Below are 14,211 nucleotides of genomic sequence, written 5' to 3'. Positions count from 1 at the left end.
GGTCGCAGGAGCAGTGCAATCCCTGCTGATATGCCCAAACTTGCCGCACTTGTAGCAGCCTGACGATCCCATCCTGCACGCCCCCTCGTGCGGCCTGCCGCACCTCCTGCAGCGGCTCGGTCCCGACTGGCCTTTCGGCCTTCCATCTGATCCCTTGGGCTTCTTCCCCGAAGCCCCTGATGCCTGACCATCCTCAAGTTTCCGTTTCCGGATGTGCTCCAAATCTATCTCTCTCTCCCTAGCCCTGGCAATCATGGAGTCCAGGGTAGGGCAAGCCGAAAAGCTAACATGCTCCCGAATGTCAGCTCGTAGCATGTCGTGGTAACGAGTCCTCCTCATATCCTCGTCACCTGCATACTGGGGCACCAATAAAGCCCTCTCCCGAAACTTGGCGGTGATCTCCGCCACGGTCTCTGTCGTCTGCCTCATGTCTAAGAACTCCCTGGCCAGCTGCTGAAGCTCGACCGCTGGCGCAAACTCTGCCCTGAACCTAGTCACGAAGTCCGACCAGGTCATTGCCTCGACAGCCGAGGCTCCCATCGAGTCACCCACTGACTCCCACCAATCTCGGGCCCGGTCCCGTAAACACCCTGCTGCGTACCTCACCTTCGACCCCTCAGGGCAGAAGCTGATCAACTGGGCGGACTCGATATCCGCAATCCACCGCCTGGCGACAATGGGGTCCTTCACCCCATGGAAATCCGGCGCACCACTGCTCCTGAAGTCCTTGAAGGACAGTGTGCGAGATCCTGATTGGCTAGAGGCCAAGTCGCTCCTGAATGCCCGTAGGCGATCCTCCATCATCTCTACGATCCCTTCCTTGATCGACCCAAAGATGATGGGGGTCGACTCAAGGATGCCCCTAGTGATCTCCGACGTGATGAACTCACGTAGCCTCTCCTCAATCGGCTCGGTGCCAGATCCCGAACCTGACCCCTCTCCTGACCCGCCATCTGTCGGTCTCGATCGAAGTACCACCATTCTGCAAAACATCAATAATAATCATTAGTGGTACTGCTACTTCCTGAGGGATCTCAACTACTTACAGGTTCCTTGGTCTCGTCTTGGCCTTCCTCGGCTCGGGTACGGATCCTCTGCTTTCAGTAGTACGGGCCCATACTACCTTCCACATCTATCCGTACCTTCTCCGAGGAATTCCTCGACTCCACCAACTCCCCCCTACTACTGCTACTCTCCGATATTCTCACCCTAGGCTTGCCCTAGGGAGAACTCAAGTTCAACACAACTGGTCCTCAGCTGCTGTGGGTCTCCTCATAATGCCAGTTAGCCACCACCTAAGCACCATCACATGTAATGAGGATTAGATAATCCTTCAAGTAAAAGATCCGTCCCTACAACGGTTGGACTCAAACAAGAGCTGCGCAATAGGGCCAGTTCCAACACTTTGGGATTATTCAACCCTGATTACATGTGGTGTGACGTGTTTACCTAGTGGCTCACTCCCATTACTCAGAATCCTACCAAGCACGAAGCAAGCAGCATTCAGATAAGGGTAACAATCTCAACTAACTCTATCCACTTTCAGGAACTGAGCTAGCATAAGGTGCTAAGCTCATACTACCAGGCATAACCTAAACAGGCTACCCTACTGCTGTCTACTCAATTCTAGCATGCAATATTCAATAAGCTGGAACAAATAAGCAGGCACATAAGGCATCACTCCTAGATCCTTAGCCTATTCTAGCATGCAATATTCATAAAGCTGATAAACATAACATAAACTTGTATGGGTACTATGGGGAATACTTACTTGAGCTCGGCCGGTCGCGCACGTCACACACTTCGTTCTTTCTCAAAACTCTTTTCTCAATTTCAGAAAACATTTTCTTTTAGAAAATCTTTTAATCCCTTGATTTGAGTTCAGACACTCCCGAAGGTGTGTCCGAATCCCTCAAACCAGGGCTCTGATACCAACTTGTAACGACCCAATTTTTACGTCCGAAAATTTCATTTTTTTTTTTTAAAATATTACTTTAGAAAACATTAATAAATAAAAACATCGTCTAAATAAAAAGAAACATTGTTTGTTCACATCATAACACATTGCAACCGCGTTCTAAAAAGCCACACCATACATCCCATCAAAATATCAGAGTACAGTCCCAGTAAACCTCATAAATGCGGAAACCGAAGAGTGTGTGTATGACGTGCCGCTACCGCGCCGGCTCCTTCCCTTTCGATGCAGAGGTACCTGAAAACAAAACTGTAAACGTAAGCACAAAGCTTAGTGAGTTTCCCCAACGTACCGCATACCATACGAACACATAACATATATACTGCCAGGCTATTCTGGGGTGCCTGACTACCCGGTACGGCCATTCTGGGGTGCCGACCTACCCGTGTCAAGCCATTCTGGGGTGCTGACCTACCCATACGGCCATTCTGGGGTGCCGTCTTACCCGTGTCAAGCCATTCTGGGGTGCTGACTACCCATCGGTCCTGACAACCGATCCTCGGGGACTATTTCACCCCTACTACTATGATCACATATAACATAACAAGCCAGCATGCAAACATATCATCACATACTGTCAGACGTATCTGGGGTGTCTGACTACCCTTCGGTCCTAACGACCGAACTTTACTACTATCTCAGACAACATATCATGCTAGCATATAACATATCAGGTAATAGCAAACTTAGATGATATCACAAAGACAATCATCTACCATACATCTCCTACTGGTGGGTCGGCATTGTGGCCTTAGACCCACCGCTACTGGAAGGTAACTCACCTCGAAGTAGCTGCTGAACTGATCGGGAACTAACTGACTGCTGCTGCTCCGGGAGTCCTCCGGCTGCAATTTCCACGACATACTCAATCAAACACTGCTAACTGTCCTTTAGGTAAAATGACCATTTTACCCATGACCATGCCCTAAGTCAAAGTCAGAGTCAACTTTCAGTTGACCCGACTCGCCGAGTTGGCTTTCCAACTCGCCGAGTCCCTGCCCAGACGACTGCCCTGAATCCCGATCCTACCCGTCGAGTTAGGCGACGACTCGACGGGTTCACCTTCTTAACCATATTCAAGTCCTTCATCCTACTCGCCGAGTTGTATGAACAACTCGTCGAGTTCATCTTCATCCGATGAACACTTTATGCTAAGACTCGCCGAGTTGTATGAACAACTCGTCGAGTCTGTTCTTGAGCTATGAAGATTGCCTTGGACTCGCCGAGTCAGGGCATTGACTCGCCGAGTCCTAACATGGGTGAGTTCAGCTCCCAACTCACCGAGTCACCCCCTGTGACTCAAGGCTCAACTCGACACATGAAGAAGGGACCAATTCTGTGACTCGCGACCAGACTCGCCGAGTCACCTATGCGACTCGCCGAGTCGTCGCCATGCACTCCTTAAATATACCGATTTGCTCGGTTCCAGACCATGCCATTCATAGATCTGGGCTTCTAGGACACGAATCACACGTAAAGTTTCCAACTTTACGTGTGGATATCCACCAATAAGGATTATAAGGCTCAAAATGTCCCAAAATGGTAGATCTAGGGCTAACAAGCCTTATGGGGCCAAAAAGCTAACAGAATTGAGCTCCTAGAGCTCAATCTTACATAGATCCAAAGGCCAAACGCCTTATTACAACATATAATGAACATGCAACTTGGGAAATTGACCAAGAAGGACCCAAGTGAAGTTTTAAGCATAGAATCAAGGGGAAAAGGGGATATACCTCAAAGGAAATGTTGAAATGACACAAGGGTGGCTGATCTCCTTCTCCTCTTCTTGATCTACTCCTCTTACACTTCAAAACCTTCAAGAACACACCAAGAATACTTCAAACTCTCAAGAAAACAAGGGGAAAACGATGTAGGGGGAGTTCTGGGGTGAATGGGGACGAGTTGGGGCGGAATGAGGGTTTAAATAGGGTGCAAACCCTTGAAACTTAGGGTTTCATCCCGCAGCGGTGACTCGCCGAGTCCGGGATATGGACTCGTCGAGTCGCCTACTTAAAACGCGTCCTGAGTCCCGTCCCTACTCGGCGAGTTGGACCCTATGACTCGCCGAGTCTAAGGCTAAATTAGCGCAACGCTCAAATAAAATTCACATACCGGAAACCAGGTGCTACACCTCCAAATTCATATATTTCATGTTGTTGTTCTATGGTTACTGAAATAGTAAATTACAATACAAAATGGTCCCTGTTTCAAAAACAAAGTTACAAAATTTCTCTTTATGGCACAAAAAAATAGAATTGGTCCCTGTAGCATGTTAACATTGCCAATATGGTCCCTATGGCAAAAAAATGGACAAAATGGTTCTTGTGCACAAAAACATTAAAAATGTGGTCCATGTTTAAGAAAAAACATTACACATATGGTACCTGTTTCAGAAAAACATTACATATACAGTTCATGTTTCAGAAAAACATTTAAAATGGTCTTGTGCACAAAAACATTACAGATCTGGTCCATGTTACAGAAAAAACATTACACATATGGCCCTTATTTCAGAAAAACATTACAGATATAGTCCCTGTTTCGGAATAACATTTAAAAATGGTCTTCTGCACAAAAACATTACTGATTTGGTCCATGTTTCAGAAAAAATACACATATGGTCCATGTTCAGAAAAAACATTACAAATACAGTCCTCGTTTCAGAAAAAATTAAAAAATGGTCCTTGTGCCCAATAACAATTATAGATTTGGTCCATGTGCCAGAAACTCATTACATAATCGGTCTATATGGCAAAAAAATATTACAAAAACGGTCCATATGCAGAAATTGATTACAGAAATGGTCCCCCATAGGAGAAATACATTACATAAACAACCCTTATGACATAATATCTTTACAAAATGGTCCCTACGACATAAATAGATGACAGATGCAGTCCCTATAGCAGAAAATTTTTATATAAATGGTTCTTATTAGAGAAAATGCATTACAAAAACAATCCATGTGGAATAAATTCATTAAAAACATGCTCCAATATTTAAAAAAAATAAAAAAATCCATGCAGAAAGCATTAAAGTACTTAAATGTAATGAACATCATAACAAAAACTCATGATTTTTTGTGTTCTTTCCTTTTGCTAGAGGATTCTTCATCAAAACCTTGAGATGCAGGATTTTTGCAAGTCCTTTAATGGTGTCCATACATACCACAACGCGGACATCTGTGTCTTTTCTTGGGCTCATCATGTGGTATAATTCTATTCTTTTAGTTCGTCCAGGCGGTCGTTTTATAATAGGAGGGTATATTTTTTCGACTATCTCTATATTCACCCATTGATCTTTTCCAGGCATCGGACTAATTTCTAAAGCATATGCTTCTTTAAACTTGTCGACTGTGAAATATGTATCAACATATTTTTCCCAATTAGGCTCCCTTGTGAAAGAAATAAAAGTAGTTGCATGCACACACGGAAGGCCTGTAACTTGCCATTTTCGATAACTACACTTTTTCTTATCCAATACAACATCCCAACGATATCCTTTGTACTTCACTTCTGCTTTATTATCACTGCTTCTACAAACTTGATATTCACTCAAGTTCTACATGAGAAAATAAAAAAAGAACAAACTAATATCAGGAAAAATATATATGTTTAATGCAAAAACAATTATGTATATATATATATATATATATATATATATATATATATATATATATATATATATATATATATATATAGTTCCTTAACTTGCCTTAGTGATTGTTTTGAGATACTTATTTGCTTTTGGAAATAGTGGTCCTTTCGATTTTTGCACCTTACTCATTTTCTTGTCAAATCGTTCCATAAGCTTTTCTCTAATTGCATCAAGGAGATCAAGAACCGGTTTATAATGTATGTCACCTAACCAAGAGTTAAAAGTTTCTGAAATGTTGTTGGTACTGTAATCACACTTGACAAGTGTGCCAAACTTACTTCTACTCCATATCTTTTTATCGTTCTCATTCAAATATGAAATTGCATCTACACATTTAGTAGTAATTTCATTTAAAAATATATCATGCTTACTAACAGAGTAGGTATTTGCAGCCTCCCATAGTTTTCTCATGAAAAAGTCACCTCGAAAATGTTTCTTGAAGTTGCTACATAAATGTTTTATGCATTCTCAATGCTCAATATTAGGATAAACCTGTGTAATAGCTATTTCCAAGCCTTTTGCATGTCAGAAGAGATAACAAGACCATTTGGTGTACCAATCGCTTTTTTTAGTTATGCGAGAAACCAAGTCCATGATTTTGTATTCTCTGCCTCAAGCACACTATAGGCTATTGGAAACATACCATTGTTACCGTCGATACTTGTGGCAGCGGCTAACACACCATTAAATTTCCCTTTCAAATGACAAGCATCAAGCCCAATGTACGGATGACAACCAACAAGAAACCCCTTAAAACATGTTATTAATGATATAAAAAGAGCGTAGGAAATGTTTCTTTTCACCAACTGTCTGTAAATCAATCTCCACCACACTTCTTGGGTTTCTTTTTTCAAGTTCTTGTTTGAAATCATATATATTTGCATAAGAGTCATCCCACTTGACATAAATATCGGTATAAGCTTGTTCTCTTCCTCTAAAGACTCTCATATATGGTACTTCAACATTATAGGTATGCATAATCCACTTTTTTAGGTCTGCAGGAGAGACATCGCCTTTAGATTTCAACTTATTAGTAACAACATCAACAATCCATTCTTGAGTGGCATGTTTGTTACCACTCTTGTTGCTTCAAGTACAAGAACGAGTTTCTATAAATTTCTTTACCTACAAAATTGAAAAAAAAACATATAATTATGTTAACATAATTACAATGTCGACGAATGTAGTATTTATCAAATTTTATACTTACTTCAAAAGTAACCCCATCCTGTGTAAGAGAAGCATGAATTCTCCACTTACACTTTTTATCTCCACAACATGCTGTAAGTCTTGTCAAATCACTTTTATCAATGACATACTCAAATTCATTTGTTAGTGCATAATGATTCAATGCTCTTCTAAAAGCAATTACACTTGGGAATTTAGAATTCAGTTTCATAAATGGATTTAACTTACTATATGCATAAGTTTCACCATAATTTAGAAGCTCATATTCATTATCGGAACTATGAAGACTATGATAGCTTTCTTGACTTGAACAAACTGATTCTGTCTCATTTTCATCATCAAATTCATTATTAACTTGATTTTGACAACTAAACGGTTTAGGGTTATACCTTAATTTTTCGGTTGTCACATAAATTGTAACTTCTTTCTCTTCATTATACATGCTAAGCATCACCATGAAGCTTTCATCATTATCAAGTTCAATAAAACATTGCTCTTTTGCATGTTTGTCAACAAATACTGTTGACAAAACAATATCGCTTTGTGATGGATAATGTTTTTTCACCTTTTCAACTAGATGATCTAAGTCGTACGAACATGTGTCTATATAAAGAGATTTTGTAGATCCAAAACAATATAATTGCTTATATGAGTTCTTGGCTAACCGAAAGAAGCCTCCATATTTCAGTTTGAACTTGTATTTCGATATTACTTGCCTGACAACCATAATGAAAAAAATAATTAATGGAATTGAAGTGCCACATAAAATATCATTCATCTTGCTTGTAAGAACTTACTCAATTATCGAGGACTGAACACTTATTTCCCATGTTTGTGTATCAATCTCATCATCCATCAAAATTAATTGAATAAAAAAACAGATTACTTGTTGCGATTATAATAGGAGGAGAAGAAAAAACGACATTACAATTAATAAATTCCAAAAGCTAATCAAACATACAACAAAAATTACTTAAATCAGTAAGAGATATATACCTGTGATGAGAAAAATGAACTTCACTAATGAAGAAGACGTGAGGAAGAAGACCTGATGAAGAAGATGCGATGAAGAAGACCCCGACTGCAGTTGACGTATGATTAGGAGGAATCACGATTTTGAGTATGATAAGGAGAAACACGTGATATGGAGAATCACGTTGCCAAGATTAATCATAATTAACCATGATTTTAATTTAATATTTTATTTGCAAAATGGTATTTTGGTAACTTTATATGTATTTTTAATTTTTAAATATATTTTTTGATATTAAATTGATTTATATCTTATTAAATTATATGTTTGGATATAAATGAGAGTTTAATAGGTTAAGAAGGATATATAAGTAATTATAAACTTTGAAATGATATATATGTAATTATTAGTGTTTAAAAGGATGTACATATGAAAATTTCCCTAATTCTTAAATAACTTATTTATAACTCACCTGATTTTTTTTTAAATAAAATAAAGTTAAAATTTCTTTTTTTAAACATAATGTAACAATAATCGAAATAAGTTCGAAATAAGTTGTTGAAGAAACAGACTCCCCCATGAAAACTAGGAACTACGATACAACAACCCAACAAACATCATTCCATTTCCCAGAATTTGTGAAATCTCGATCAACAACGAAATGGCTAAAGAGGAGACGTTTATTGGATCGATAGATCAAGGAACAACAAGCACAAGATTCATCCTCTACAATAAGAAAGCTGAAAACATTGGATCCCACCAAATCGAGTTTACTCAGTTCTGCCCACATGCAGGGTAAAATCAAATCAAATTCTTCTTCTTCGTTTTTTTTGTCGTCTTTAATTTTCGGTTTTTATGCATGATAATTCATAACAATGATAGATGGGTGGAGCACGACCCTATGGAGATTCTCGAAAGTATGAGAATATGTGTATCAAAGACCATAGACAAAGCCACCGCTAATGGACACAACATTGACAATGGCCTCAAAGCAATCGGAATCACGAATCAGAGAGAAACCACCGTTGTTTGGAGCAAATCCACCGGAATTCCTCTTTACAATGCAATCGTCTGGATGGATATACGAACCAGCTCCATTTGCAGGTTCCTTCTCATCATCTCTTCCCAAATCTTTTTTTACAATTCGGATCCTTAAATAACAATAGTAAAAAAAATCATCCCTTTTTGCATGTCATGAATTTAACTTTTTTAAAACCGAATTCGATTTTTTATCAGCGAATTGGAGAAAAAATTATCAGGTGGAAGAACCCATTTTCTGGAAACATGTGGGTTGCCAATAAGCACGTATTTCAGCGCGATGAAACTGTTATGGCTTCTGGAGAATGTGAAGAAGGTGAAAGAAGCTGTAGAAAAAGGCGACGCATTGTTTGGAACCATTGATTCCTGGTTAATCTGGAACTTAACCGGAGGCATAAACAACGGCATCCACGTCACCGACGTGTCAAACGCATCCCGAACAATGCTTATGAACATCAAAACCTTAAATTGGGACAAACCCACATTAGAAACTCTCAAGATTCCTTCATCCATCCTCCCAAAGATCATCAGCAACTCCGAGGTCATCGGTCGCGTCGGAAAAGGATGGCCGTTCACCGGAGTTCCAATTTCCGGTTGTTTAGGCGACCAACACGCAGCGATGCTAGGGCAAGCCTGTAAAAAAGGGCATGCAAAATGCACTTACGGAACCGGCGCTTTCATACTCTTGAACACCGGTGAGGAAGTAATCAAATCGCAACATGGGTTATTGACGACTTTAGCCTTCAAGCTCGGGAAAGATGCGCCCACAAACTATGCCCTAGAAGGTTCAATCGCCATCGCCGGAGCTGCGGTGCAATGGCTAAGGGACAGTCTTGGAATTATAAGCAGTGCGAAAGAGATTGAAGATTTAGCTTCAAAGGTTGAATCTACCGGTGGGGTCTACTTTGTTCCTGCTTTCAATGGACTTTTTGCACCATGGTGGCGTGAAGATGCTCGAGGGGTTATTATTGGGATTACTCGGTTCACAAATAAATGTCATATCGCTCGAGCTGTTCTTGAAAGTATGTGTTTTCAAGTGAAAGATGTGTTGGGTTCGATGCGTAAAGATGTAGGTCATAGAAATGAAGGGAGGAATGAAAAAGGGGAGTTTTCTCTTAGGGTTGATGGTGGGGCCACTATTAACACCATGCTTACGCAGTTTCAGGTATATTTTTTTGGGTAAAAAAAGTAAAGCATATTGGTCATAAGTATTTAGTACATTTTTTGTATTTGTATTTTTTCTTTTTTGTAGTCTGATATATTGGGTATACGGGTCGTGAGGCCGAGTGACATAGAGACAACTGCACTTGGAGCAGCTTATGCAGCTGGTTTAGCGGTTGGAGTTTGGAGTGAAAAAGATGTATTTTCAAATGAGGAAAGAATGAAGAAAGATAAGACTTTTAGCCCTATGTTGAGTGAGGAATTGAGGAAGAAGAAAGTGGATTCTTGGATTAAAGCTGTGGAAAGAACTTTTGACTTGGCTGATTTGTCCCTCTAGTACAATATTATTACCATTAGTTTCTCTCTTATTATTCAAGTAAAGATAGTCGAAGATTGGTCTTGATAGGTTCATGTGATGGTAGATATGACACAATAAGAATCAAGTATTCACAATTTGAGGATGCAACAAAAAGTTTCACTGCAGTTCTTGGAGTCAAGAGTGATAAAGAGGAGCTTTGTAAAAGGCTCCATGTCGAGATGAAAAATAAGATGTTGGTTTGATTTTTCACGAGTGTATGATAATTCTTTATGGTTAATGGTGAAGACAAATTAGATCGGTAAAAGATGCGGTTGATGATTTTTTTTTCCTATGAAACGTCTATTTTCAAGTATTCTATAAAAACATTGTTCTTTTTATAATTTACTCATTCAAATTGCATCAAATAGCAAACGTACACACAACATGTTTTAAAATTTTACCTTATAATAGCAATTTAGTTACAGTTTTTCCAACTATAGCAAAAGTTAACCTAAAAAATGGGTAAGGAGTAACAAATCTGCTTTTTAATTTCTTTCTTTTTATATTTTTTTTTGCTTATGAGTAATTATTAATATCAACTCATCATTTTGAATCAAAGAAACGTTCAAGCGGGATAATCTCAATCACACTTGTAATAATCATATAGCTTCAACCAATGCTGGGAATTTGCAAATTTGTATGCTCAAAAAGAACAATATTATATCAAAGAAGAATGGTTTGCAAATTTGTGCCTATTAATGTTCGTTGATCTTATTTAAAATGAACTGAAGGTATATTTTTGTGTAAAATTGTTTTAATTAGTGTAATTTTACTGGTTTTTGATGGACTATGCAAATACCAAATATTGATGTTTGATTACCTTACATATCATATATCTCAATCACATTGATGAAACTGAAACGAGTTTGTTGAAGAGATAGATCGGGTAGTGGAACTAGAGTTGAGTAAGACCGGAAATGATTTCATGTATGCTTCACATATATACTTACTATGTTAAGAAGAGCTTAAAAATAATCACAACTTTTATCCAACATCAACTGCTCTTTTTCAAATTTTTGTGTCTCAAAGATCCTATAAACATTAAATATGTACACTCAAAGATCCATTCCATTCCATTCCATCCAACCAACCAACAAAACACAAATTCTTGATACATTATTACATACAATGAGCATTTTTAAGAAGAAAAATCTAAACTTGACACTGACTGAAACAAACTACAAGCTGGATATCAATCTTCATCATCAGAACTATCATCGCTACTATACTCGGTATCACTATCATCATCAATATCAAGTTGCACATGTCGAACCTGTATCGGTTGTGGTCCCTTCCCAAACCCAGGAACATGAACCGGTTGTTGTTGCTCCTCCATCCTAGGAGCAACAGCAACCGAGTCCAAAGGTGGCAAAGCCACCGGGTCCCCCGGCTTCCATCCAGCCGGCGGAAGAATCGGTAGATCCGTCGGCAACTGCACAGGCATCCCCGGCTTCCACCCAGACGGCACCACAATATTCGTAGGAAGCATATCCTTAATCGCCATATTACCCTCCAACATATTTTCAGCCAAGGGCTCAATCGTAAATTTCTCTTTATCAGATTTAGGTAATCCCACGTCCATGTCAGCAAATAAGTACAACTGAGAAGCACGCATCTGCTCCTCCTGAGGTGCGGGGGGCAAAGCCCCCCGCAAGGGGGCCGTCCCGGCCCCAAACTCAGGCGGAGCAAACGTCGTGTAACTTATTCTATGCGCGTACGATAAAATATCATTTAAGTTTAAACGTGTGGCAACCGTTGTTGTATTTGAATCCTCTTCACTTTCTTCAACTTTGGATCTTTTTAAACGGCGATAATCGGAATAATCATCGACTAACATGTCGAGAACACGTTCGGATTCTTTAAGTTTGTTAGCAAACGCGAGAATTGCGGAATCTTTGGATCGGATTTCGCGGGTTATTTTTTGTTTGGCGTCTTGGAGGTCGAGGATTTCTTGGAGTTCAGTTACGGATTCGAAGAGTTGGGATTGAAGGGTTGTAAAGAGGGAGATGATTTCTTTTGTGGTGGTGGGAATGGAATCGGTTGGGGCTTGGGTTTGGGTGGAAAGGAATGTGGGAAACGAACCGCGGAATGAGGTGAGCCATTGGGTTTGGTTTGGGGAGACATCAAAGAGTTTTGTTGTGAGGGATGACATTCTTAAGAGAATTGATTGGGCTCTTTGTAGTGGTGGAAGGAGGGGGAGGAGGGTTAGGGAGGTGGGGGTTGTTTGTAGATTTGGGTGGAGGTTAGGTGGGTGTGATTGTGGGATTTGTGAGGTGAATTTTGGAGGGGCTGGGGTTTGTAAAGATGGTGAATTAGGGTTTGGGAGGCCTAGCCTAGCAGGAGATTGTATCATCTGGTGAGGTACGTTTTGTAACATCTTTGGACTTTCTTTATGAATCTGTTTCTTAAAAAAAACAAAAAAAGGTTTAACATCAGATAATAATGCAGTCTACATAATATGGATCAGTCCATTCAACCGTAATATGAGTTCAGGAAATCATCATGGAGTTAAGGAAGTCATGTTTGATAAACCAATTGATGGGGATGCCAAAGAGAAAATTCATGTATTTTGTACAACATAATTCGATGCAATTCCCACAGTAACTGGAAGGATCTGGAGGGGCAGATGGGTTCAACTGAAAATCGAAGCACAAACACATATGCGAGCAAACTGTTACAGAACAGAAAAATTAGAGTTTGTAATCCTTCAAACTCACATAATGAACACAATCGAACAGAAAAACTGTTACAGAATATCTCATCGGTATTTCATTCAAAATCAATTCACATTTCACATTCAAAAGTAAACTGTTTTCTATTTTACAGCTCTTTTATGAGTTTGTTATGCATCAATTGATAGAATCAAGAAAATAATCTAACAGAAACCATGGAAAAGAAGGAAGAATGAAAGCTAGGGAAAAACAAATCGACGCTCGACAGCAGGAGAAAAAATCGATAGCAGAAAAAATTGAACAAAAACGAACCTTAGCTGTTTGGTGCGACGGTCTCCGGCCGGTGGCTTCACATGGGAGGGCTTGCTTGAGGAGGCAACGATCGGAGGGCTTGATTGAGAACAGCAATTGAAGCGTATGTTTGTGTCGCTGTATAGGGTTTAGGTCAATGGATATATTGGTCCGGTGAAATACGGAGTTTTGATATCATAAATGACTTATTAGACATCTCAAACAGCTATAAGCTGTTGTTTGTAAAAGGTTCTTATTCAATTTTTTTTTTTTAAATAAATTGTAAGCTTAGCTAAACACCCTCAAGGTCTAGGACTTTTGGACGTCAGAAATACAGAAATACGTAGTTTCATAAAGAAATAGAATCAAGAAAATATATCTGAATTTATTTCAAAATGAGACTTATAGTTTCTAAAAATCTGAATTAAGAGTTTATCATAAAACACAGAGAAAGACAGTGTAGATAGATACATACTGACGTGAGGGCTGAAGAGACCGGTGACAGGAGTTAGGAGGGGTGTGTATTGCATCAATACATAACCGATGGATGCATTGAGAGGAGCCAACCGCCATTGACGTTGAATCGTTGTCCGTCAAATGTGGATGGTTTGATGTGTGAATCTTAATTTAGGTTTAGGGCAAAAGTGATAAGAAACCAAGAAGACAAAAACTTATTCACCGGAGAAGAAAAAAAAAATTTCAAGCTTATTAATGTGAGAAGTTTTATATTAGCATTTGCTTTGCTCCTTGCTCATTTAATTAAATATGTTTTTTTCAAAATTTAATAAAATAAATAGGTTTGTAGGTCACTCGGGAAACTATTAGTCAATCTTGACAAGACCCATATAATAAACCGGTTATGCTCTTAGAATGTCATAAACTTAGAACAAACTCATTT

The 14,211-nt window shown here is 39.3% G+C and overlaps 2 protein-coding genes across 4 annotated transcripts; one reads left to right on the top strand and one right to left on the bottom strand.

The window, feature by feature from the left end:
* Positions 1 to 8,365: 8,365 nt before the first annotated feature.
* Positions 8,366 to 10,616, top strand: LOC145049289 (glycerol kinase-like). Its single transcript, XM_078997717.1, has 4 exons — positions 8,366 to 8,588; positions 8,676 to 8,897; positions 9,030 to 9,996; positions 10,084 to 10,616. The coding sequence occupies exons 1-4, from the start codon at positions 8,455 to 8,457 to the stop codon at positions 10,327 to 10,329; spliced, it is 1,569 nt and encodes a 522-aa protein (XP_078853843.1). The 5' UTR covers positions 8,366 to 8,454; the 3' UTR covers positions 10,330 to 10,616.
* A 784-nt stretch (positions 10,617 to 11,400) lies between these two features.
* Positions 11,401 to 13,514, bottom strand: LOC145052084 (hydroxyproline-rich glycoprotein family protein). Of its 3 annotated transcripts, none has more exons than XM_078999893.1 (2): positions 13,335 to 13,514; positions 11,401 to 13,021 (listed from the first exon to the last, which is right to left on the bottom strand). In XM_078999893.1, the coding sequence occupies exon 2, from the start codon at positions 12,725 to 12,727 to the stop codon at positions 11,543 to 11,545; it is 1,185 nt and encodes a 394-aa protein (XP_078856019.1). In that variant the 5' UTR covers positions 12,728 to 13,021; positions 13,335 to 13,514; the 3' UTR covers positions 11,401 to 11,542. The 3 variants fall into 3 exon arrangements, with proteins under 3 accessions (XP_078856019.1, XP_078856020.1, XP_078856018.1); XM_078999894.1 differs by having other exon boundaries at positions 11,401 to 12,754; XM_078999892.1 differs by having other exon boundaries at positions 11,401 to 12,748; positions 13,335 to 13,513.
* Between the last annotated feature and the right edge of the window lie 697 nt (positions 13,515 to 14,211).

This window comes from Lactuca serriola, chromosome 5 (assembly GCF_051521515.1).
Source record: "Lactuca serriola cultivar US96UC23 chromosome 5, Lser_US96UC23_V15, whole genome shotgun sequence".
Classification (NCBI taxonomy): Eukaryota; Viridiplantae; Streptophyta; class Magnoliopsida; order Asterales; family Asteraceae; genus Lactuca; species Lactuca serriola.
This window is presented reverse-complemented; position numbering and strand designations above follow the sequence as displayed.

Bases quoted from the DNA above. Each gene is read 5' to 3' on its own strand.
- LOC145049289 (XM_078997717.1), top strand. From the start codon at position 8,455: ATGGCTAAAGAGGAGACGTTTATTGGATCGATAGATCAAGGAACAACA. The intron at 8,589-8,675 runs GTAAAATCAAAT...TAACAATGATAG, and splicing joins CAGTTCTGCCCACATGCAGG to ATGGGTGGAGCACGACCCTA. The intron at 8,898-9,029 runs GTTCCTTCTCAT...ATTTTTTATCAG, and splicing joins CGAACCAGCTCCATTTGCAG to CGAATTGGAGAAAAAATTAT.
- LOC145052084 (XM_078999893.1), bottom strand. From the start codon at position 12,727: ATGTTACAAAACGTACCTCACCAGATGATACAATCTCCTGCTAGGCTA.